General features: G+C 35.6%; 1 protein-coding gene across 2 annotated transcripts in view; it reads right to left on the reverse strand.

Annotated features, from left to right (window-relative positions):
• The window catches only part of SLC6A15 (solute carrier family 6 member 15), a 37,451-nt gene that overhangs the window by 2,443 nt on the left and 8,438 nt on the right, over positions 1 to 26,570 (reverse strand). For both annotated transcript variants that reach the window (XM_068999848.1, XM_068999857.1), the window contains exons 2-11: positions 24,172 to 24,648; positions 15,083 to 15,240; positions 14,488 to 14,614; positions 12,456 to 12,637; positions 11,101 to 11,211; positions 7,403 to 7,644; positions 7,103 to 7,295; positions 5,725 to 5,917; positions 3,114 to 3,273; positions 344 to 506 (exon numbers count right to left, since the gene is read on the reverse strand). In XM_068999848.1, coding sequence (XP_068855949.1) covers positions 344 to 506; positions 3,114 to 3,273; positions 5,725 to 5,917; positions 7,103 to 7,295; positions 7,403 to 7,644; positions 11,101 to 11,211; positions 12,456 to 12,637; positions 14,488 to 14,614; positions 15,083 to 15,240; positions 24,172 to 24,460 — 1,818 coding nt within the window. In that variant the 5' untranslated portion in view covers positions 24,461 to 24,648. The remainder of the gene's footprint in view (positions 1 to 343; positions 507 to 3,113; positions 3,274 to 5,724; positions 5,918 to 7,102; positions 7,296 to 7,402; positions 7,645 to 11,100; positions 11,212 to 12,455; positions 12,638 to 14,487; positions 14,615 to 15,082; positions 15,241 to 24,171; positions 24,649 to 26,570) is intronic.

The raw sequence follows: 26,570 nt of genomic DNA on the forward strand, positions 1-26,570 counted from the left end.
GTTTTCTTCAGTAAAATAAGACTTCATGAACATAAACAACCCCTCCCAACATTAAGAGTTTCTTCATCATACATCAACAAACTAAAAGTCACCCAAGGCATAAAGGTTTCTGTCAATCATTTTAAAGCAGAACTACTCTAAAATTAAAAAATTGTTGGTTTTATATTAAAGCAACTTGAGATAAAAGCAACCATGTCATTATTTATACTGATTTTAATTTCTAATTGCAATTTTTTTGTCTGTTCAAGTACTTCTCAAATGCTTCAGATATGATCGCTATGATGATGATGGTATTATATATACATACAAACCCTACATATACACATACATACTATATACATACCGTATCTTCAATCCAAGCATTGTAACCAGGAGGACTTAATCCCATTTGGACAATGCTAGCTACCAGCAAACATGTCAATACAAATGGTGAAACATACTTCCACATGTAGTAATAATACTGGCTTGGAGAAAACCCCAGCATATCCTTCAGGTCCTCCATAAATCTGTGAAGGGATTAAAAGGTTGTTGTTAATGCACACACTGAGATTTTCAGCGCTATAGTCGACAGCACCTAACTTGAGAGAATCAACACACTGGAAAAATGCATATATAGAAATGGCTGTAGTTTAAGTTACTGATGGGCTGAAAAATAGACTTTATACTACTAGCTCAGACCAGATGAACAAAAGGAATCGCTGCACAGTGCAGTGACTTAGTAAGCTGCTTGCTGGACTGTGCTGAAGATATTTAAACTCACTTTTCATTTATATTCTTTCTTACATTTTCTTGTATTGACTGCTGGGTTGTTTACCAGCACATCTTACAGATTGTGCAATATTAATTTTGAACCCACACATGTGCTGCAGTCTAAAAAACCAACTTTATGCATAAGCTATGGTTTGCATCACATAAGCTGCTGAAATAAAACTTCGCCAAGCTATAAAACTGCCTCCTTGTTCCTCAAAATTTTAAGTTATGACATGAACGAAACTCCTATTTTTGTACTCATGACGAAGTTCCAGAGCCAGTAGAAACACAGAATGCTTTCAGAAATAATTTTTTTGGAGTGTGCACAGACAATGATTGTTTTAACTCCCTTGTGGTCCCACTCCCTTTTGAAATGTGCATCTCAAAAAAGCTCTTAGAGCAGTAAGTATGTTTTCAAAGCAGTTACACATGTGAAACTTCTGCCATGTAAACTCTCAGAAAAAAAAATTAACTGCACCGCTTGAGGCATCCTATTGTTTGTTGACACTGAAATAAAACACATCATTAAAAAAGAAGCTGGATTTACAAATGGATTGTGCCCTCTATAGATAGCGTTTTCTTTCTGAGAGCCCCAGTTCTTCTTCCAGTTGAACACGAATCTGTTATCTTTACTTTAAAGTCTTCCATTGTCTCCATCCTACTAATCCTCTTCTAAAAGTCTCCTTTCGCTCAAGTTAGCACTGATCCCAGAGGAGATTTTCCTTCTTGGCTACAGAGATTCCCACGTTACCTTTTTTTTATCCCTTTGGATGCTATGCTTTGGTTTTCTACTATCTGATCAAAGACTTTATATCTAATAAGATATTTATATGGAATTTCATCTACAAGGAACCCTTGGTACTGTCACAGCCAATGGCAGCCTGAGGCTGTTGATCCTGATGGTTTTTGCAAACTGAATTGCTAGGTTCCTGAAGAATATTCTGGAGAAACATACATCAGAAGAAATATCAGGAGTACTCCAGAGGGAGTACTCGGGTGGTCATTAGGAATAAGAACTTTAGCTGTTAACTTTTCACTGTATCCTGTCAGAACCCCTTCTGAAAACATGAATGGCCTGCACTGTGAATCATAAGCAAAGGATTACAATATTTCAGCTATGCCTAAACATCAGCTTCCTCACAGGAAGCTGCTAACGTTTGGCATGTCTACCTCCATGCACAGTGGAGCTTGGACATCACCAACCTTATAACCAGGTCATCTGTTTTATCCTTGGGTTGCATGTGTAAAATAATCTACATAGTGTTTTTATATCTAAGTGATCAGTTGTAGGATTATGTATGTGGTCCAAGTTGGAATTCTCCCTTATTGAGCAAGTAGGCCAAGCACTACCTGCACAGACCAAAACCAATGTCTGGAAACTAAAAAACTAAATTTTCTTCTTATAGTTTTGTTTCATTGTGACAAAGGATTGGCTGATTACTCAGATCAAACAAGTGAAAAGTCAATTGAAACCCCACCCATTCTATGTCACACTTTTTCTCCATGCAAAGGAATAACAGATGCTTTAACTTCTTCAGCATGTTAGTACAGCAGGCTCTGTTTGACCTGCAGAGGGCACGAGTTATTTTTGATCCAAACTCTTCTACTCCTTAAGTGTGGCACATATTGATCTCACTTACTGAACACATTCTGCTGATTTTGGTTATAAAACGAATTAAACAAACAAAAAAAAAAAACAACAACAAAAAAAAAAAAAAAAAAAAAAAAAAAAAACAAAAACAAAAAAAGCAAGAGGGACTTACAGCCACTCCTCTTCACCCATCACCAATACGTCACTTTACGTCATTGTCAACTGTGCTGCTTCCAAGTGAGCTTTGACCCTGTTTTGCTATCATCTCCTCTCTCACAACTAATGCAAAGAACAACTGCTACAACACCCCAAACTAAATCTAGTTCATAAATAGAATTTTTTTCTTTTTACTGCCATTAGAGTTTGCTTTGTTCCTTTCTCAGCCTGCCTAGAACACTGCATTGAAATACTCATCTGCTGATTAGACCATAGTTATTCTTGAAATCTTTATGTCTTTGTTGCTACAAATTCCCTATACTTTCATAACCATTCTCCTTTCTAATTCTCTAATTTCGTTTCTTTTACAGTATTCTCCTCTTTTTGGAGCTGTTAGACTAATTCTCTGGGTTTCAGTACACTGTCCTGATGTAGTGTATCTTGCTCCAAACCTGCTCCTAGTGACAGACTAGATTCTTGACCAGATTGACAAGCTTTCTACTTACTTGTATTTCTGTGTATATTGAACATGCTTCATACAATATAATTAAAATAGTAATAATTATTGTAACAAATAGTGTTGATATGGACAGGGAGATACATTTCGTTCACTTACTTGTCTATTCCATAAATTCGTATGACTGCAACATTCTCCAAAATGACCACGATAAGCAGGGGCAGAGTAGCTGAGTAGTCATCAAACATTGTCACAAAATAATTTCCAGAGCGCTGCACAAAGATCAGGCCAATAAAAAATGCTACCAAGCAGCAGATGACTGGAATAAAGGACAGCAATGTGAGTAATAACTACAATAAAGTTCCCAGACAAAGAGGAACTAATGCATTATTTCATATAAGTAACATCGATAACATTTTACTTTTTAGGTGGTCTCAATTTTAAGAATATTAGGAATCCCACCTCTTTGCTACAAAATGGAAAAGTTATGAAATTAGAATTACTAGAATTTCCATATTACAGCAGTCCTGATTAAGCAGAAGAGATTAATCAAGTGACTATTTCTGTAATAATAAATGTAATGTGAATGCAAGGGTAAAATCAACTGGGGGGGAAAACATCATACATCATGTTAACTGGTCACCAGTTCACTTTTTGGAATTCAGAAGTGAACAGAACTTAGAAATGAAAACATAGGGAAAAAAATAAAATGAAGAAGTTTTATAACTTCCCCTAAAACATAATTCCCTGCATGAAGTTCTATTAGGATCTGTCTAAATGTATTTGTACATTAAGCAACATTTCTATCCCTTCTTTAGGAACAACCCAAAATGTATTTCCTGAAAGGTTGATCCTGCGTAATGGATCTCAATATAATTTTCTCCAACTAAATTTGTCAGTAACAGGACTTAATGCTTAAGTAGACATAAATTAAGTCAATTTTCAATAAATTGTGAAATCAATTTTAGGCTGAGCATCAGTAAGACTGATTCTTCCAGTTAAAGTGCCCTTTTTTTTTTTTTTTTTTCTCACAGGGAACTTAGGCTAAGGATGCACCTAAGTACTCCCACAAAATTAGGTGAAAATGACCTGGGTCAAAATATAAAATATCTTTATAGAATACACCCATTGGATGAATCCAAGATAATCAATTATTACTGATTATAGTACTGAAACTAAGACAATGACACTGTTACAAATACTGTGGTAGAAGACTAATCACTTTTTTGTACCTTGTGGGAACTGTTACTGGAATGACTTTCTGACCTTTACACCTCTCTGCACAATGTTGTTGAACACAAAATAACTTTAACTATTTGAGCTGGTTTCCCTGAACTCAAAAGGGAGTTAACTGGAACCAAAGAGCTGCAAAAATGCTTACAATTCAAAATTGTAAATGTTGGAAATTTTTGTCCTGTAAGCACAAAAGCTATTGCAGCCACAATCCTTGTTAAATGCCACCAATACTGCATGAGAAATGAGCCAGATATTTCATTCCTGTAAGTTAATTATACAACTTGATAAGGTGTTTTTAATCTTTTGAGTACAACTGAGTTTAGCTAAAATCATGCATGCATACCACTTTAAAAAATTACAAGAGAAAGGCAGTTCTTGGATATTCCTTTATCATAATTTTTTTTTGGTCAAACAGAGTAACAAGGAATTACCGTAAAATGCTCCATTACTCCTGTGTAATGACTATGTATCATGGTATTTGCATACATACTTAGGAAGAACAGCTAATTTCTAACTCTTGCAGCAAGAATTTAAGACCTTATTATTAAAAAAACCCAAAAGACCACCAACTCAGGACTTCCGAAAAATCAGCTGATTTATCTTTTTGAAGAATTTGATTTTTTTAGTCAATCAAATATTACTTATTATCTAAGAAAGGTAAGGAAAGCAGTTGGGAAAAAAAAGCAGTGCTCTGCTGCATCAGGGGTTAACTCTTATAAAATGCATTATTGTTTCTCTCACAGAGTTCATTATTTCCTTCATAGAGTTAGATAATATTAAAGCACCTTTTTCATGTTCTTTTATTTTCTATCCCACCTTTCACAGGCATTAATATGAAATCTGAATTTGTGCATAACACATCATGTCCTTTGCAGCTGTCCTGAAGGTTTTCAGAAACCTAACTTTCACACTTTTGCTGGTGTTTTATATAAAAAAGAGAAATCCCTACAAGTCAGAGCTACATAAACATGCCATACCTCAATTAACTTTGGGAATTTAAGTAATAAAAAACCCCCAAACAAAACAACTAGACGTCTTGTTTAAGACTTTATAAACATTTAACAGGGAAAAATATGTTTCTCTAGAGAGTAACTGTACTGATTTTAGCATAATAAAAATTTCATCATAAATTAAGATTTCATTTGGCCTACTTAAGAATAATTTGTAGTAATTTGCAATGTATTTTCATTCTTTCCTTTTCCTTTGTTTCTCCAATGTGTGACACAGGCTGGAATAGAAAGTATTCTGGAAGAGCCCAAAAGGACTGACCATACAGAAACTTGTAACAGAAATTAGTCCTCCATTAAAATTTAAGTTTTAGGGCATTTATGCTACTATAGCATTCCAGAAAAGGTATTACTGGCAGATATTAATGTGCCTGTGCATAGAAGTACAGTCTGGAATACAGTGATTTACTGCTCTGTAAAATACTCTGTAAACTTTCATGTCAAAAAAAGAAAAAAAAAAGAATTCGTACTGTCAAAAAAAATTCAGCTTACTGCTCTATGGAGAAAAGAAAGTTTGTGTAACTCACCAGTAAGAATTTCTTTCCTGACTTTGAAGGTATCAACAATGGGTGTGATAATGCCTTCTATGGTTCCAAACATACTTCCAAGTCCCAAATTTACTAACATGAGAAAGAACATAACTGACCAGAAGGGAGAAGCAGGGAAGTGGGTCATTGCTTCTGTAAATGCAATAAAAGCTAAACCAGTTCCTTGAACTGCCTGTCAGTGAGAAAAAAAAACATTCTGTCATTATTCATGAATTTGTTTTTAATTTTTTTTGGTAGTGTGACAGCCTGACAAGTCTGACTTCATGTTCATGCAGTGTCACTGATTACATCTTGAAGGCAGAGTGGGAAGTTGCTATCTAATATGCAATTCTTCCAATTAATATGATTTACTGAAACATGAGAATTTGTTAGCTGATTGACATTAACACAATTCTTTCACATAATCACAGATTACTAGGTTTGAAGGTATCTCAAGGATCATCTGGTCCAAACTTTCTTGGCAAAACCAGTCTAGAAAAGATGGCCTAGCACCCTGTACAGCTGAATCTTAAGTGTCCAGTGTTGTGGAAACCATCCATTCCACGGAGAGATTAGTCCAATGGCTGATTGCTCTCATTATGAAAAATTTTCCTCTCATGTCCAATCAGAACTTCCTTCTATCTTTCATTGATAATGTTGCATGAGAGCTACTATATAGGACTAGTATAAAATATACTCTGTTTTCTCCAGTAAGCATATACAGGATTTAACTTCTAAACTTTTGTTTCAAATTTAAACGGTGGGAATAGTGTAGAAACTTTTGAAGTCTAAGTCATCAATTTTATATTTTATCCTCAGATGCTGGTGCAACTATATAAAAGTCAGTGTTTCAATCTACAGTTGCCTCCCTAAAGCTATAATTTCTGCTATATATTTCACTTACTGTAAGATTTCAAAACAGGATGATACTCATTAAACAACTACCTAATAAGTAGAGAATAATTTTTTACTTTCAGCGAAGTAGTATTTTTATCTAATAATTGTATCTTAACATTAGAATATATTGCAATCTGAGATATTGAATAGGTAGCACCTCTGTTTAGTCTTTGGAAAAACCCTCATGCTCAATTCTTCTAAAAAACAGAGCTTTAAAAGCTTATCACCTCCTGAGAAGAGTGACATAATGATCAAAATATATTATAAATCAGTGAAGACTATGTTAAGACACCAGACCCAAAAGTCCTCAAGTGAGCTGGAATGCAACCATGTTTTCATCCAGGTCTTTATAGGTGCACGGCTCACAGGTATGCTGTACTGATACTCTGGGTACACAGGTACACTTCACAGTACAACTTGTTTCAGGCTTACAAATACCCATCTGTTCATAATCTCTGTATTCAAGACTGAATGACATTACCTTGTTAAGTTCATCTTCTATTTGACAAGATTTCAGACCAAGAGAATCAAACTCTTCTTCTTTAACTTTCTGTATAATATCATAAACTAAATTGTAATCTTCTGCTGTAATGCTTGAGAAATTGATATGATGTGGGATCATATCCTGGCTGAGATTGCCCATTTTCAAAAGTTTTAAAATCTTCTCTGAATTTCTGTAAAACACAATAAAACAGAGAGATCAAAGTCAGTGATCTGTGTTAGCTCAGAAATAAAATAAAGCATAAAAATAATTTTTAAAAAAATAAACAGATATTCGTACTGGATAACACATTTTTCATTTATGATATTAGCTTTGAAGCCCAGCACTGCAAACACCACCAAAGTTGCCAGCACAGAAGTGAAAAAATTGATGAAGGACACCAGTACAGCATCAAAATGGCAGTTGTTGTCTCTCTTGTTGTAGCTTGAAAAGGCAATGACTCCACCAAATCCAAGCCCTAAGGCAAAGAACACCTGAGTAGCAGCTTCTCTCCAGACCTTGGGCTCCAGCATTATTTCAAGCTGTTTGAAATTAGATATAATATATGTCAGCTATAAATTGCATTTCTATTATATGAAAAAACAACAGAAAAAAACCCCTACATCATAAAACCCTAATACTCCACCACAAATGTATTTTCATTATGATAAAATGAAAGCTGAATGCGACACCTGAAGTTGGCAAACTTATGGGCCAGAATTTCTATGTATTTTATATTATCTAAACATCAAAGAGAAACATGCTTGCTATACAGTATGTTCCCAACAACAAGACACTACTGGAGCTATGTAACTGAAATAGTAGCTAGTTATGCTGAGAAATAAGAGAACTTATTTTTTTACAGTATTAACTATCTTTTATTTACAGTATATGTACTGACTTCTGTTAGACTTAAGATGTCTTTTAGATTGATCAACCCTCTTAATAAATGCAATGAGTATGATTAAAGCTGCTTTGTTGTTACTTTTCAAACAAAAAAAAGGTGAACATGAGATATACATGCTTATATGGAATTCTATTACATGCAAATATGTAAAGCAAAATGATATATATGATATGAATGCTGGCCACCACAAGCTGTATAGTCCATGAATCAAATCTCTAAAGTCAGATGCCTTGAACTTAAGCCTATGTTAAATAGGTCATGTATTTCAGGGGCAGCTACGCCTTTTTATCAAAAAATTGAACTGTATTGCTCCTTCAAAAAAATAACTTTGTTACAAAGTTATAAGTCATCATCTGTCTAGCTCCAATTCTTCTAGATACTGAATCACAAAAAAGAAGTAAGGAAGTACATGTCAAATTTAAACATTAGATTTTCTCAAGCTGATTCAGGGCCTCCATTAAAGAATGTAATTTTTATGCAATTTTTATTTTTTTAAGCCCTAGGTTTATTCATAAAATTAAAACAAAAAAGCATCAGCAAAGATGCAAGCATTATTAGACTGACTGTCTTACGCTGAGAAGAAATAAATCTGCCATTGTTATAACATTTTGAATAAAATGTCAGTTTCCCATGAAGATATAATATTTATTACAGATAGGTAGCAGATAGCTTCTTTATTCCCTAACATATAGCTGAAATACAATATAATTGGGAAAAGCAAAGGTGTTTATCACAATAAATTTATTCCTGACTCACAATTTTGTTTATAAATTACAATGCACAAGTAGCTATTGCACGCAGGTCAACCTCTGTATCCCATGGTCATGCCACGGCTTTCCCACCAGAGGGAGATCGAGGAACATTCTTAACTGTACCAAACCCGTAAATGGTTGAAATATCAAAACACTTCTCACTTTCTACAATGTATCATTTGGTACCATCAAAAGCAATGCGTTCTTGGATACACATGGCCCAGACTTCCAAAATAAACTTGCAATTGATTTGCTATTAGGTATCTCTGTACTTCAGCTTCATATAATTCTATGCTTTAATTGCAGTAGTTGATTTAAGTGGGCTTTTCATATACCTTTCTTTAGGTTTTCCATGAAGTTTCTTATTTAGAATCTCTGCTTTGTTAACAGCCATGCCAAACAGAGAAACACTCCCCTTCTACATTAGTCCTGCACTCTCCTACCTGCACCAATGTGTGCTAGTCCTCTCCCATGCTGGCATAACTCTTACAGCAATTTGCTGAGATCATCTGTGCTCCAAATATAGTCATTTGCTCAGCAAATTGGGCTGAGAAGATGTTTTTCCCTCCCCTCTCATATCTATCTACCTGAATAATTTTCATGCTAGATCGGTTTAGCATTCCTTTTTATAGCTTATATATGGCTGCCCATATAAAGTGCTAGCACAGTGGAGCAAACGAAACAACAGGTGGGGGAGTCTAAATTCCTTCAGGTAGTCTCATATGAACCTACAGTCCAAGTTAGTGCTCAAGTACAAAAAATGATAATGGAAACACTTTTTAAGGTTTATATTCACATATAATACATGTGACATACAGGTCTCCTAACTTCTAATTTAAATCACACCTTAAATTTTGATACAGACCTGGAAACTGGCAGAATAAATTAAGAACAATTTTTTGTTTGATATCATTTATCTGAACAGCTGAAACAATTGTATAACAAAGTATAACATAACTGTAAAGTAAGCATCAGCTGCAATTTATTTTAAGTCCAACTCAGATGAAGTAGTGAGTACTGAAGAGGTGTTGGTATCCAAGGGGAGTCTTTATATTTATTTTCCCTCAGTATCTAGTGGTACTTCTCCAGTCAAAGAAAGTATTAACACTGTGGTTGAGAAACCAAATTATATCTTATAGAGGTCTGTATTTCATCTCTGCTTTAGACTTTCTCTTGTTAGTAGGGACTACATTTCTCTCTCTTTCTCAGGTTTCCCAAATTTGCCTGAGCAGCCTGCAAGTTCCTGTACAAGCACGACTCTCTAAAGCAGCGACAGTGAGTGAAGTGGAACATGACTGCATCAATGTGAGAGCTGAAAAAGGTCATTTTTATAGGATGACAGCTCTCCAGACTCAAAACACCTGGAATCAAAACAACTGACAACACCCTGTCATCTGGCATTAGCCACTATGTGCATTGATTTTTATTATTTTATTATTTAGCTTCAATTTTTGAAATAATAGTCCTGTCCTTCTTTGTTGTATTATGAAAGGGACTTGCTGGAAAGTCAATTTCACAATACAATATGAAGCCCAACATTATACATTCCTGAGTATGGCTCTGACTATTCAAACATGCTGTTCCTATAGTACAGATGTAGCTGCAAGCATTTGAGATAGGTGTGGGTAGAATTTAGACCTTCAAGCTAAACAATGATTCATAACATCCCTTATCACCTCCATAGTTAGAAAATCTAAATCTGTGTAAGGCACATTGCTGGTAAAAACACTGGCAGCAAAAAATGTATGCTCAGAACTGCTGCTATCTTGTCACATCGTAAGAAAATTGATAAGGAAAGCTGAGTGGAGAGTGCTTACACTACTTTACTATTAAACACAGGTCTCCTGTACTTTGGGCTACTATGTAAACAGCTTTAGTTTATTTCTAGAAGGGAAGAAAAAGAATTTTCTTTTTCAAAAGGGAAAAGATAATTATTTATGCCATGACAGTTCAAAGTAAGGCACTGACATTCCAGAACTAGAAATTTCAGTATTAGGAAATGGCAAGATTGAAGATTCAATTCTATTTTCAGTATTTAGAGCTCTCTGAACATCCTGAATCCTCTAAATTGCACTCTCAGTTGCTTAGCTTTGTAGAGGCATAACACTCTGGGAACCCTCAGCTAAGGGAGGTAACTCTACAGACCCTTGGAACACCTAGAGTCTTTGGACTTTAGGGCTTGGTATTGTGCCACTGAGGTAAAGAACAATTTTGCAATTTAAGCAACAGAAAAGCAGCCAAATGTTCTATGAAGACAATAAGTTTAAATGAGAACATTCATAAATGGCCAAATTGCCACTGAAATTTTAACACTCTGCAAACAGAAATTAAGTACATACCTTAGGGGTGAACATGTGACGAATTCCATCCACTGACCCATTAAGGAGCAGTCCTCTGATCAGAAAGCATAAAAGTACCACATATGGAAAAAGGGAACTAAAATACATGATCTGAAATATAAGAAGGTAAGAAAAAATGTAATGTGACATTTAACACGGACTTTCCATTCAATAGCTTCATTCACTACTCAGTATCCTTTGGATATATGACTGAATTGATAATCATATGTTCTAAGAAATACGCAAAACACTTCCCATTCCCCGTGTCTCTGCAGAAGAAAGCAAAATCACATGATTGCAAAAGAAATTAAATTCTGTACTGTACAAAAACAATACAACTGCGTGATGTACTTATCACTAACTGATAAAGAACCACCAGACTTCCAGGGAAATTCAGTATGATTTCAATGAGATGACAACAAAGACAGAAGTAAACTGTGGCAGAAATGCTTCTCTTTACAAAAGCACTTTGGCTGGGTATGGTAAAGGTATGCAGCATGAATAGTAACTCATTTTGTCTTCAGAAGGAAAGGGGACAAGAATCAATAGAAAGTACATAATCAGTGAATTCAATCAATAAGTAATGCTTACTGTCAAAACAACAAAAAATAGTAATCAAATCTGATCTTTCATTACCCATCACTGAAAAGAAAATTTATTCTATAAAGTTTAGTAAAATGATTCACTAGTTAAACTTGATATTTTTTTCTTTAACTGAAATGCTCTAAGGATGTCACAGAAATTGCCATGTCAGTGCCAAACTTTTTAATAGCAAAGAATTTTGCTTTTAGAACAAATTATTTTTCCTCTGAAAATCCCACTGAGATCAACAGATCTAGCAAATCTTTCACCAGCCAATCCAGCTGGCTGCATGCAAGGGAAAGAAGACAAAAGTACTCAGATGCAAAGGGATGGTAAGTGATTAGTCAAAAGAAACAATCTAGAAACCTGGAAAGCAGCTATGTTAATGACAGAAGCATGCATATGCAGGTGCACTGCAGTCATACTGTGAGTACACATGGAAACCTATTTCCTTAAACACTCAAAACACACAGACTTATGCTGCACAATAAAGCTGAGGTACAGTTACATGCAACAATTACGCTGATGAGAAGTAAAATGATTCTTCAGATCTCAATTCCCACTAAATTAGTACCATTTCCAATAAAATTGCTAAATTTTAGTGCTTAACTACTAACATTCCTCTGCTTGAGATTATACAAATACAGAGGTGAGTCACAGCACTTAACCTGCTCCTACAGATTTCATGAGTGTAAACAGAGGGCTTGGTGAACAGAAATGTCCTGAAATGCTTCAAAGTAAAACAATGTCATGCAGGTAAACAGTATACTCACTTTGCCTGAAGACTGAATGCCTTTGATCATGGCTAAGCATACCATGACCCAGGCAGCCAGCAAGCAGATAGTCATCTTCCAATTTAAACCCCCACTCTCTGACAGAGAGCTGGAAATATTCAGTGCTTCTCTGTACCAGTAATAAGTGGTTGCAGAACTTTTTTCACACTCTGGCTCCACAACTGTCAAAGAGATGTTAGCAAGTAAAGAGTGGGTTCAGGAGAGATATTTCACTGCAGTGTTCTACCACTTCTAAATATTTCTAATTGTGCCATCACCATTTATTAAGAAACTAAACTCAAAAAATAGTCTTAAGACATTGTCTAAAAGAAAAAGTGACTGCTATCAGTGAAAGCTTCTGGCTATATCTATTAAAACACCCTTTTGGGATAATGTATTCCTCAGCATTACAGTTAATCCTACTCCAAGGCAGAATTTATTTCTCACTTTAGAACTAAATAGTAGGCAGGCTTAAATGAAGACATACATTCCAGTTATCACACATAAGACTGCATTATCTGCATGTGATACCATGAATTGCACACTATGAAAACCATCTCTGCAATGAATACAAATTTGAAGACAAATGTAAAACAAATCGTCAATTGTGTCCACTTTGATATGACACTGAAATAAAAAGGGACTTAATTACTATTATAAACAATAAAATAATAGCATGATACCAAAGTTATGGGAAAAGGAAATAAATGGTTCCTACACAGATATGTTTAATGAAAGTTGCTATGTATAGTCCAGAAATGATTCTTTTGATTATATTGTAATTCTATTATATTCATGTTACCAAAGAGTTTAAGAAATTATCTAGACATACAACACATAAATAGAAAGATTTCTTCAGAGAAGGTATTTACTTAAGTTCTTTATAAATTATTTATACCTGACAATCAACTACGTATGTAAGTTAGGCCCTGAATCAAGATAATTAATGGAAATAAAAGGAAAAATATGCTATTTCTAAGAAACCTAGCACAGATGCCAGACCTTCACTGAAATAATTATTAAAATGTTAAGATATTATCAAATATAAACATTTTCTTTTTTTAAACTTAGTTCAAATGGCTTCTGCTGAAGCTGGGCTGACACACTGTGTCTTATTTAGGCAGGATAAGAGTACATAAACAATCACTGCTGCTTGCTTAATGGACAATACCTTGTGAAATACAATACATTTGACTGTGTCAACATTCAAAAGTACTGACTGTTTCTGTATAATAACTGAAGCAAGCAACTCTGGAAAAGACACTGTGATAAGGTACAACTTTTCAAATGTCCCTGGTTGTTCTTTATTCAACTGGCAAATAAACCCACAAAAGATAATGAAAAAAAAATTTAGAATCTGGAAAAAAAGGAAATTAAAAAAAGAAATTATACACATTTCAATAGCAATAATAATGCAAAATGTATACTGTTACAAGATAAATCCAAAGGATAAGGCACTTTTCATGCTGTTATAGAATATGTCCATAAGAGATCATCTCATTACAGCAAAAATCCAATGACTGATTATCTCATTTCTATTAATTTACAAAGAAAACAGTGCTTTTATCACTTGCATTTCATTGATATTTACAGTTTTCCATTTTCCCCTTTCTTAGTAAGCCAACAACTTTGTGCCAGGAAGTATCCTACTAATTGAAATGTAAAAATATCCCTCTTTCACCTTTGTTTTTCATCAAGTAAGTGTAAAAGGCAGTATCAACACCAGAAAAAAAGAAAGAAGTTTTTTCTGCAACACACTAAATAGCATTCTCCTAATTTCACTACTATTTAAAATGCTGTTGACAGTGATGCTTTTCCCAAATATAGTGTATTTGTCTTAGATTAATCTTCTGTTGTATTTTTTCAAGTATTATAATATGACATCTTATTAAGATAGAAAACCAGTTTCGCCTAGAACACTTTTGCACACAAATATCTTTTTGAATTGTATTTTGCCTCCTTTTTATTTGAAAATCTCAAATTTTACATATTTTATATGATTTTTAAGAACCTTATGTTAACACAGACTTACAGGTATGAGATGCATTTTTAACTAAAGGACATTGGTCCCATGGTAACGGATGCTGAAAAGACTGGGAAAAGTAAAACAGGCTCCATCCAATAATGACATTGTAGTACAGGGCCACAAAGAAGCATACCTAATAAAAAGGAAAAAAAGCAACCAAAAAGTTACATTTATGAAGTAAATAAAAAAATCTCTGCTTAACTTCTGCATATTTTTGTGCATCAGACAATGAACCTAAGTTTAACTCAACTAAGTCAGAAGGGAATGATTTGTCCCATTAAAGTACCTGACATTTTCTAAATTTTCACTTTTCTCCATATCGATCATGTTACACCTATACTTTTACAGGCATTTTTCCTCCAGAAGACTATTCTGTTCCACTGTTCCTAATTTCAAAATAATCTCAAAATGCAAGATGACTGATTTAACAGACACATACATATCAACATTTTTATTGGATCAATTCAAGTTCTAAGATCTTCAAAAACACTGTAAACTGACCTTGGTGCCTAGCTAAAAATCCGTGGCCTTTCCCTGTTGCAAAACAGGAAATCTAAATCATAACACCTGAAAGCAAACGACACAATGTTAAAAAACTTACTACACAGCTTGCAAATCCAATTCCTCCAAGTTTGGGGCTGATATAATTCCACACACCAATACTCCCTCGGCGGATCCTCTGCCCAACAGCAAGCTCCAAGAAAAAGAGTGGAATCCCTATTATCAGCAACAAGATTAAGTATGGCACAAGATAGGCACCTAGGAGGGGAACAAAGTATAAATCAGGGTAAATGGAAGAAGAGTCAGAACTTGACAGAACACATGTGAAAACTTCTAATAGTTTCAAATTTGAATTACTGTCCTTCATTGCAAAGCTTTTTTGATCACATGCAAGAGTGATTTTACCTGAACCTTGGTCATAAGTCTTGTAAGATATCAAAAACCCAGAGACACCTAATTTATAAAGCACTGTAACAGGTTTGAGGCAAGCCCTACTGAAAGTGAGATATTACTGAAATTAGTTATTTGTTTGGAATTTTGGACATTCAACCAAACTTTTTAGAAATATAAAATGATCAGGAACAGAATCAACATTTCTTAGAAAATGTTACACCTTGACTTGTGACAGAGCAGCAAGACTGAATATAAAGGAAATATAGAAAACATTCTGTATTCAACATTCTGAGCTTCAATCGTATGAGGTTTCAGAAGATATCTCTTGATTTCTCCATTTCTCAGATGCTCAAAAAGGGGATCACATACTGTACATAATGATAATGCTACCTAGCTTAGCAGGGAAACTGTATCAGCCTGTTGCTACAAGGTTCCAGACAGAAAAGAGAAACATGAAGTGGAAGCAAAATGGAGTATTGTAGATCTGTATCTTGTAGTACTCCCCAACCCTCTTCTTTTCAAGGCATATTTGAAAATGCAATTGTCACTTCACCTTTACATAAACATATATACATAAGAAGCAATTCCTCTTTTTTGGGTCTTATTCCCAGGAGCTGATCATACACAATTCTAACTTAAGGATGTATCTCCATTTATTTCAGTAAGTCTGATTGCAAGCAAATATATCCATATATTAAAAGCCCTAAAAAGCTCCAAGCCTAACTTCCTCCTCAGTGGTGTGAGTATTTAGTACCAGATCTAACAAAACATGCAGGCCTCAGCAATCAGCAACATAGCACCTGACTTTGTGTGGCTCTTATCCTGCAATATAGACTGCTGTGCCAGACAACTAACTCAGAGGGCTTAGAACTTCTGTTTGAAACTATTGTAAGGCTACAGAAAAGCATCTGAGAGATGCAGACTGCAACATGTCGAAGCAAGCTACAAAGCAAAGATCTAAAGATCTCAGAAGCTTAGGTTCAGAGCTGCTAACTTGCATAATCAGTCTCTTCATCTCTGTGATGAGAGAGAAGCTGAGCAAAGTTCAGAAACCAATTTGGCATTTATCCTGAACTCCAGCTAAGTCCTACTTCAAGTTCCCTCATTCAGGGTCAGCTTTCTAGGGCTTTTTTAGGAATCTATCAAAATACACTGGCATTTTCATATCCTTAGTGGGCAGCTTATCTCATGGAATACAGCTTACTTTAGAAAAGTTAAACTTTCCTAGACTGTGAAGGAGGTCTCAGATGTTCTGGTAGCATTCATTCCCATTTAGGTCCACTAGCTATTTTGCTCCTCATGCAGTACACACTAATTGGACAACCTCTTCCACTACAAAGATCTTTTGAAGATATTAATCATGGACTAACTCCAGTCTCGATTCCAAGACTGGGGGGGGGGGGGGGAATAAAGTCTGAGAAAACTGGGGGCCCCAACACAAGATGTTGACCTACTGGAATGAGTCCAGGGGCACCAAGTTGGTCACAGGACTGAAAGACAGACCTGGAAAAGTTTGGGTTATTCAGTCTGGAGAAGAGAAGGTTCTGGAGAGACCTTATAGAACCTTATAGAAGTACCTAAAGGGGGCCTACAAGAGAGCTGGAGATCTTTAATAAGGGTATGGAGTGACAGGACAAGGGGGAATGCCCTTCAGCTGAAAGAGGGTAGGTTTAGATTAGATATTAGGAAGAAAATCTTTACTATAAGGTTGGTGAGGTACTGGAACAGGTTGCCCAGGGAGGTTTTGAACTCCCCTTTTCTAGAACTGTTCAAGGCCAATTGGATGGGCCTCTGAGTAACCTGGTCTAGTGGAAGGTTCCCTGCCTATGGCAGGGCAGCTGGAACTGGCTGATCTTTAAGGCCCCTTCCAAACCAAACCATTCTATGAAAACCTACTGGTGCACCAGCCAGAGAATATTAATCTCATGTACCTCAGTCTATAGGCTATGTTATCAAATGAAGTAGCTCCTATGTTTTATTTTCATGACATGATAATAGGCTATGCAATGATATTGTCTGAGCAGCATTTGGTCAATACCTATGTCAGGCTCTGAAAAATATACCTGTTTTGAGGTTATAGTACTCCCTTCATAGAACCAAACATCATGGTCTATCTACCCCTTTCAGCACACTACAGTGTCTCCTGAAGCATTGTGTTTACTGAGGTAGCAGCTACATTCCCATTCAGTACTTTGGTGTCTCTTGCAGTTCATCTTCTATGTGCACATAATGGAAAGAATACAAAGGACTTATTTTCTATTAAGAAAAGAGACAGAAAGAGGTAAATGTGAGGAAAACTAAGGAACATTCAAAAATGAGAGGGACTATCTATCTGTCTTCAGAACATATAACACAGTAACCATTAAATAGCCCTGATTTACCCTCAAAATTTCTGCAAGATAGAATTTACATTGCAAGTGAGAGGCTTTGGCATAAAATCTGCTCATACAATTCATTGACAGCCAACAGTACACAGGTTTTATATCATATAATGCTACTGTAAATGATACCTTAGATCTTAATTAGACAGATGTGGCATAGCTGAGTAGAGACAAACCTATACAGCTCAAAAAAATTGGGGCCTAGTGACTTACCCTGTATCCCACTGGATGACTGTACTAGAGCAGGAACTGAACCCAGCTCTTCAGTGTCCCAGTCCACAACCTTAATCACAAGGCTGCAAAGTTAAGCACACGTTTAAAGACTGGGCTGATGTGGGTGTTTTACGGTGAAGTATCAACGTTAAATTGCAAGATTTATCGGTTAGATTCTACTAAATGAGTTAAATAAATGTGGTGCTTAATCCACATTACATTAGACACAACAACCCTGTAATTCACTGGGTAGCCAGACAGCAGAGTTCACCTCTATACTGCTAGGCTTGAGTGCTGGTCTTCTGATTATTAAAACATGCTGAGCTTCCTTCTGATCTTGTTCCTCTCCCCAAAAAGGACATTATGGAAAATTGTGGATGTATGAGTTTCAGTATGATAGAGCTTGGATGCAGCTGGATTATACAACTGCATCACAGCTGCAAAGGGCTTCTGTGCCCCATAGTCAGCACGAAACCAACAGCATCTCTGGGCAAGTATTTTACTGAAGTCTTCCCTTGAAGCTAGATATACTTCAAAGAACTCTAAGACATCCCCACTTCATCCTAAAAAAGAATCACTGTGGAAACATCTCAGCATGTCTCTTATTTGCCTGTGCATGAAAACATGGGTCCTTGCAGTTACAATACTGGATAAGGACCATTCTTATTTGAATTTGAATAATAAATTTGCCTTGAACAACATCCTACAATCACTTGTCTGCTACATCTACCAGCTAAGCTGCCTCCTGAATATTACAGTGCTGTGTAGTTCAGGATCCCTAGCTCTCCCTTCTACATTTACAAAATTATTCAACTGTGAAGTCACTTTTTTTTTTTTTTTTTGCACATTTTGGTCTTAAACACTGGCTTTCATATTAAAAAACTCATCTCAATAAGGAAAAAAAAACATTCATCCTTCTTCACTAGAATGAGTGACAAAGATACAAGAGATTTCATGAAGATTTCATGATTGTCAAAACTGTGCACAGCACTGCTTTGATTTCCTAATTTTTTTATTTAATCAAGCACCAGAATGGGATAGCTGGTAAATTGTCTCCCTTGAGATTACAATAAGCACTGCATTTGGCAACATTATCGATAAAAATGGAATAATGACACTGGTTTTGATTTAAGCTCTTACAAATGCTCCAAAAAAATAATAAAATTACATGATTCGTAGTGCTTAAAGAGTTGGAAAATACTTCCAAAAGCAATAACACAAGGTGACATAACCATTACCATATTGATACTACAGAAGAATTTTCTTCTTCTAGCAATCCTTGATGTAACCTGAAAAACGTATGAACTTTCCACATTTGTTTCAGCTGCTGCTGTGCTAGATTTTAATTAAGTGTCCGGTGTCTGATTTAATTCTTATTTAATCAAGGTGAATTTTACCACTGTCTTGAAGAGAGATCCCAGCTCTTATTGCTTACTAGACACTTACTAGTAGAATGCAAGCAAGAAGCTGATATTCAGATGAAGATCAACTTATTTTCAATGTCAAATGCTAAAATTTTCAAAGTTATGGCAAGTGAGCAATAGAATACTACAAGTTAACAGCATACTAAGCTTCATTAAGTGAAATTATTTACCACTACAAAATAGAAACTGCTTTTATCAGGAAAACTCTGATAAATGGTTTTATGTTTTATCTGTAGGTTTATAGTCTATCCTACTGATAGGATAGTCTTCCTGTCACTAGTTTCAGTTTCAGTATGTTCAGGTGTGCCTGTTTACAAACCTGTGCTTGAAGGGTGAAAGTCCCCTTAGCCAATAAGCTTCAATGAAGAATTACACTTGCAAAATAAAAACAAGACATTTTCAGTACACTAAACTACAACTAAATTTTATGTCTGATAATACCAAACTCGAAAAATGATACTGAAGTCATCAGTGAACTCAAGGCACTGAGTATAAATTACTGATCCAAAGCTACATAATAAAGCCTCTGAATCCATATGCAAGTGTTGGAGTACAAGGGAATACTTGCTTTGCTCTCATTTCTGTTGTACTAGTTGTTATCTTCTAACAACTACTCAGTCTTTAGCAGTTTTTATATACTTTTTGCTCTGCAGTTCTCCACTACAACTGCTGTGCTTTTTCATTAGACCACAGAACTTTAACGTCAAGCTGCTGGTATTTCAGTAAAAAATTCAGACTACCTAATCATAAAAAGTCACAAAGTGACTCTACCCAGGTCAATTTCTCAAAACGTAACGACAATATCATCTGCTACAATGTTTCCTATTTTGCTCACATCTTTTATCTATAATTGTTTAGTAGTTCTTTTGACTTTTTCCATCACAGAGATCTTAAAAAAGACTTTCCTTAAAAAAAAAAAAATCAGAAAAACTAAGTTAATGCTCACAAAAATGCAACACAAAATCTTTGGGAATGCAGTACCTTGTAAACTCCTCACTTTTCATCCACAGTAACACTCTTTTTAGAAGAACAGCTAATTTAACTTGCTTTTGTTACTTCTAATTATGTAAAAGTATCATTATACTTCTGCTAATCCTAAAGGGAAATGACAACCAAACAGAATAAACTTTAAGTATTTTCTTTGTTTGAAAATAGTGAAAGGTGTGCAAGCTGTCCTCCAGATGACAGTTATGAGAAGCAGGAAATTGTAAGTCTAGTTTGTCACTATTTATGAGCATCTTGGCAAGACTGGGTAGACCTGCACAGTTCATTTTTAAGGCTACCAACCATAGGAAGCTCTGAACCTATGTTATGCTAACAGAGGTTATGAAATTGTTATATAGGAACTGTGCTTATCTGAAGAAACACATGTACTCACTTTCATGTACTAAAGGAGTAATAAACAAATTGTACAGTGCAAAAATGATAAATTGAGCATACTCAGCTCCAGTGCAAATCACCTGTATCAAGAATCAAGGATGAAACATCTTTTGTTAGGCTGCAAAGAAGTGCCCTAAGAGCCAGATGGGGTCTGGGCATTGCCTACCGGGGTAAGAAGGGCCTGTGGTGAGGACAGAGATCTATAGTCAGTTCCTCAAAACTTTATTGAACATCTTCAGCCCCTCTTTCAGAGAGCATAAAACTCCTTTGGGCACTCCCTCTCAAAGTCAAGAAAACCAGCACTCTAGAGTGCTCTCAGTCTCCTCCCAGACTCTTTTCCATTCGATACATTCTGCATTACAGCTACATCCCCAATGTGGATCCAAGTACACCCCAGCTGCACACCAGCCTTTTCTCTCACCTCGCCCAACAAACATTTTTCTGGGAATGAGACAAGTGTGAAAACTAGCAACGAGCTACCCAGTCTAGCTGTAACTGAGTTAACTACAAAAAATACCAGATATTACTCTAAATATTTATGAGTTGCTACAAATTAAAGCAACGGAAGTAACTGTTAAATGATCACAAGAAATAAATTGAAGGAAGTTGGTTTGGTGGTACAGAGCAGACCCAGAAACAGAGATTGCAAAGATATCCACAGATGTACAAATTCTCACTGCAGTGTAGTGCTACTCAAGTTACTTTTAAAGATAGTATCACAGGTATTTCATTGAAGCAGTAGAGTGCTCTGACGTCAGGAGTGTCACCATACCCCAGGCCACAGCCATAAACAAACTAAATCTCTGTAGAAAACAGGGCAGGAAACAATTTTTTCTCCACAAAATCCTCAAATAACATATCTATTTGGACACTTGCTGTGTCTTATCTACGTTTATTTTGTTGTTCTTGGCACAGAAGTTTAAAAAAAAGATAAAAATGAAGATTATTACACATTTAGGATTTGCCTTTTCTTTTACTGGTGGCTTTAGAATACGTTAGGAAGCTGTGAAGGAAACTAATGAGTAACTATGGTTTTTACTTCTTTTTGGTATAAACTGGAACTGGATTTATTGGTTTACTACTTTTTTAATATGCTCCCCTCACCTGATGGTATTTTCCAGATATAAGTTCCTTTAACACAAGGAAGAAAACAAAAAATGTTTGGTCTAAACTGAAGGTAGAGACCTAGTCATACACTTCACTCAAACAGTCCTAATGAAAATCCAGAGAAAGACAGTTTACCATATATCAAGAGTCTGCAACAGGTATTTATAGTAAAGCTTCATCAGCAGATTACACAACAGTTCTGACACCCATATTTACACTGGGTTATATAAAACCACCCTAATTTTACCTAGAATAAAACTTATTTGAAATAATATGTGTAACAGAAAAACAGAACCTCTCATTAAATGTGTATAGGTTTTCTTACCATGTGTTTGAAGTTTGCACTCCCTCCCCCTACTCTTCTATGCATTTGTGAGGATTACCTGTCCATCTGCACACACCTATACCAATGTACTTTACACATTTCAAAGTTTTGTATCACCTTCTCCATCTTGCACTCTGACTAACTTGAAAACCAAGCAAGCTTCAGCTCTAACAAACAATTCCTTTTCTCTGTTGTTCAAAAAGCTGCCATTTGCTAAAAAGGTGCACAATTATTGTTAAAAGCCAAATACACCCTTGTCTCAGCATGTGCAGAAAACATTGTATCTCCACAGACTATGTTATACATCCAATTTCCTGCAATCATAGCACAGGAGAAAACATTTAACTACAATCTCAAGTGACACCATAACTACTTTTTCAAGTTTGATTAATGAAGTCTCATAATCTTTGTCTGGTTTAGTGTTTTGGGGCGTTTTGGTGTTTTCCTGAAATGTGAAATTACTAAATAATTTAATTCACTTATATTTGATCTGAATTAAATTTACCCTCACTCCCAGAGTAACTTTACAAGTGCCTGATGGCACGAAACCATCAGCCTAAGGAGCACACCAATGGATCCCTTCTTGTGCTTTAAAGGAGACTCCAACCAGCTTGCAAAATTACTAACTACATTAGACACAGACTTTCAAAAGGATACAACTACACAAAACAAACTGCTGTAATCCATTATCCTTGAGACTAATTCTTGACACCATACTTTAAATCCAATCATTTAATGACTTTCTCTCCAGAATAAAAGAGAAAAAAAGAAACTTAAATGATAGTCAAAAAAAAAAAAATCAGTAACTAGATATAAAAGGATTTAGACTTTATCCTGAAGATAGAATATTTGAAAGTATAAACTTATTTTTTATTGCTTGAACTGAGAGAAAACAAATAAAGAATTACACTTTTATTATATTCTAGGCTCATTTCTATACTCCTCGTTTACATCTGTTGCATCACACAGGTTTTAAAATCCAGCAGGAGTAAAACGTTATTCTTCATTTTCTGTACATGTTCATTTTCCGTATCATAAAAAGTGACAGGTTTGTTTTGAATTCAGCTTAGTAATTAGCTAGAATAGAGTGTGCATTAGTGTAGTATATTTGGATATGGTGTAGCATTGGATAAAATACTAATCTGGCATTCAAAGAGAAAGGAAATTCTCCAGCCTCATACTTCAAATGCATTCAAGACCACAGATGGTCAACTAACAAACACGTTAGTTGTTTAAAGTGATGTTTGATGTTATTGCTTTAAGTGAAAGGTACCTTGTTATTTAGGAAAATAGTAAACCGTCCAACAGCACCAAACCAGATGCAGTCCCTTAATGTAATGATTGTAATGATTTAAATTATTCATCATCAGTAAAAGAAAATCAACCAAACAAACAACCAAACAAAATCCAAACAAACAAAAAAAACCCCAACAACTTTTTCTCTCCTAGAGTATTTTGAAGTTCTTGCCAAAAGTAAATCATGATCAAATGGCCAGGAGCTAAGAGCAATTAGCGACTAAAAGTGTGAAGCTTAGTACCACTAAATACTAAAAGACCAAATGCTGCCTTGGATGTAGTTTTAAAGTGGATGTAGTTTTAATGCCTTGATTTACTGTCCAAGTACTATAAAGAACACTTTAACACAATAACCAGGTCCTAAACAATGCAACCATCTATAATCATGTGTTATGGGGTAGACACTGGTTTGACCCGTAGTCAAGGCTGTATCAAGAGCTGTCTACCCTAAGATAAGGAAACGACATCTTAGAAGAATCTGCTGCTTACTTTAACAAATGCATCTTTCTAAACAAGGAGAATGTGGGTTTTTCCTCATGGGCTCTGGCAAAAATTAAAAGAAAAACCTGGCATATTGGAGCAGGTCTTACAGTGGCTCTCTCTGCTGACTTTGAAATCTGAAAGGTTAGTATCATCAGTTAGGTATAACTAGTTGTATCATAAAACTTACCTCCACCATTCTTCTGACACAGATATGGGAATCGCCACACATTCCCCAATCCCACAGAAAATCCAACTTGTGCCAGAATATATTGGAGTTTGCTGTTCCAAGCAGGTCTTTCATCTTCTACATCTGAGCCTTCTTCAACATCTACATCTTTTTCTTCCTGATCATCAACCATAAGTTCACTCTTCTTGAAGGCATCATCTGAAGAGTCCTCATTAGAGAGCAGGTCCTTAACTGACTCAATGACCTCATCATCTAGTTCTCTTTTCACTACCTTGCTGTTCTTAGGCATTTGTAACTTGAAACAAACAGCAAGGAGATGACGTTCAGCTGAGACAGATGGACACTGAAGTAAGCTCTCCCTCTTCTTAGGCAAAAATACTGAATAAAAAGACTGAAGATGGTGCCTGATGAGTCCTTGATATCAGGGAATCAAGAGTAAGGACTTCTGTTTCTGAACGCTTATTCTACTGAAAGTATCTGAAAAAAAAATTAAGAAGGATATTATACTATTAGGCAGAAGAAACTTAATTTTGAAATAATGTACTTTGTTTTACCCATTTCTGCTTATCTCAATGATATAACGAGAGGAGAAAATGAGAAGAAAGGGATGTTAAACCACTTTAAAATTGTAGGGAATACATCCACTATTTGGTCTAAGAGATTTTTATAAAATACATTTCATTCAGTTGCTAAGGGTTTTGTTTTGGTTTAGTTCCTAAAGACTGATAGGCTAATTGCTCATATTTTCATATCATAACTAGATTCTTCTTATCAGGCATAAAAGGGTATGATATGCACTTTACATAAAATTAAGGAGCCCAACTCCATTACTTCCTGACTTAACAGGTGTACTTGAATTTATTAAATGTATATTTTAACAGAAGTAAATTAAGTTTTTCAGACCATTTCAGAAAGTCATGCAGCAGTTAAATTTTTGATATAGAGCATGTATCTAGTAGTTTAAAAGCAATGCTGACTTATTTTCTTGTTAATCTTCATCACGATATAATCACAGTCCTAGTCTGAAAGGATGGATGCTCATCCCTTACAAGCTTTGATGCTTTAGATATTTTTAATTATTTCCTGTTTCTAAGAAACTATCTGAAATATCTGAAAAACCAAATCCATTTGAAAAGCCTAATGTTTCAAATATGTATGTACAGAAAGAAAAACGCCTGCGTTTGAATACATGTTTTTCTTAAACACAATCATTAAAAAAGACAGACAGACTTGCTTGCAGCTGCCATACAAAAGGTAACCATAAGATTTTGGGGAGGAATGTTTTTCAGTAAATTCTTCACTAATCACATGGGATAAAACTAGTGTGTGCAAAGCCATCTGCACAGTTAAGAGTCTTAAAAGGGATTTAGATTATGTGTTAAGCTTCATGAAAGCCCTAAAGAGGGCTTCTGTAAAGAATACACAAGAAGTCTAATCAAGAACTGCTAACTTATGAGAATCTGAAATTACTTCAGGAAACGAGACCTTACAGCTTTTGCTTATGGACTTGCTCCAACATCTGGTCCATAGAGTGAAGGCTGCATCATGTCCTGACAAAATCCCATGAAGTGGAGAACTGCAAGTTACCATTTGCACAGTCATCGAGAGATCAAGCACCTCGTGGCTGCTTCCACGCCAGACCCAAAGGAAAGACATTAAGCCACTGGAACCCAGCTCCCAGCTTATCAAGATGAGGCTTCACAGTACCAAAAATAAAACCTCTGCCACCACAAGTACTATCACCAGCCTCCTAGCCAACAGAGCAATTACCTTCTCCAATAATTTCCAAGGATTTGGAAGTTGAACTTCAGTTGCCTACTGAACTCCACTGTAACCTCTTTTCACTGATTCCCTAGACTCCAGTCACTGTCTTCTCACTTTCCCTTCTGTTACTGCCTCCTCTCAGCAACTCTAGCTCTGGCAGTCAGCCCAATATTTTTAAGCATAGTAGAGTCTACTTGTGATACGCTTCATGTTCACCACTACCACTGAAGGGTTCAGGGTCCTATAAACCTTCCTTCTGACATGCAGTGGGACTAGCTTTGCTTTGACTGATACCAGTTCTTAAAAAAAAATAAATAAAATTAAGTGTATGACCTATACAGAGAACAGCAGAATAGGGCAAAAGTTGTTTATACAAGAGAGAAATCCTAATACTCTGTCCTGTATATCTGGGCTAAATGAATGCCTGTGTGGGCCTCTTTTCATCTGTTCTGTCTTTTGCTTTGCAGTCTTCAAAGGACTCTACTACACCCTCTTCTAGTTCATACATGATTCAGTGGCTCTTGGTTCTGACTGAGATACCTATGTAGAATCAAAATGCAAACTTAATATATTAAGTTGAAGCATTTAAGCAGTCCGAATGGAGCTTTGGGACTATAAGCCACAATATCTGGTAC

This window comes from Aphelocoma coerulescens, chromosome 1A, assembly GCF_041296385.1.
Source record: "Aphelocoma coerulescens isolate FSJ_1873_10779 chromosome 1A, UR_Acoe_1.0, whole genome shotgun sequence".
NCBI lineage: Eukaryota > Metazoa > Chordata > Aves > Passeriformes > Corvidae > Aphelocoma > Aphelocoma coerulescens.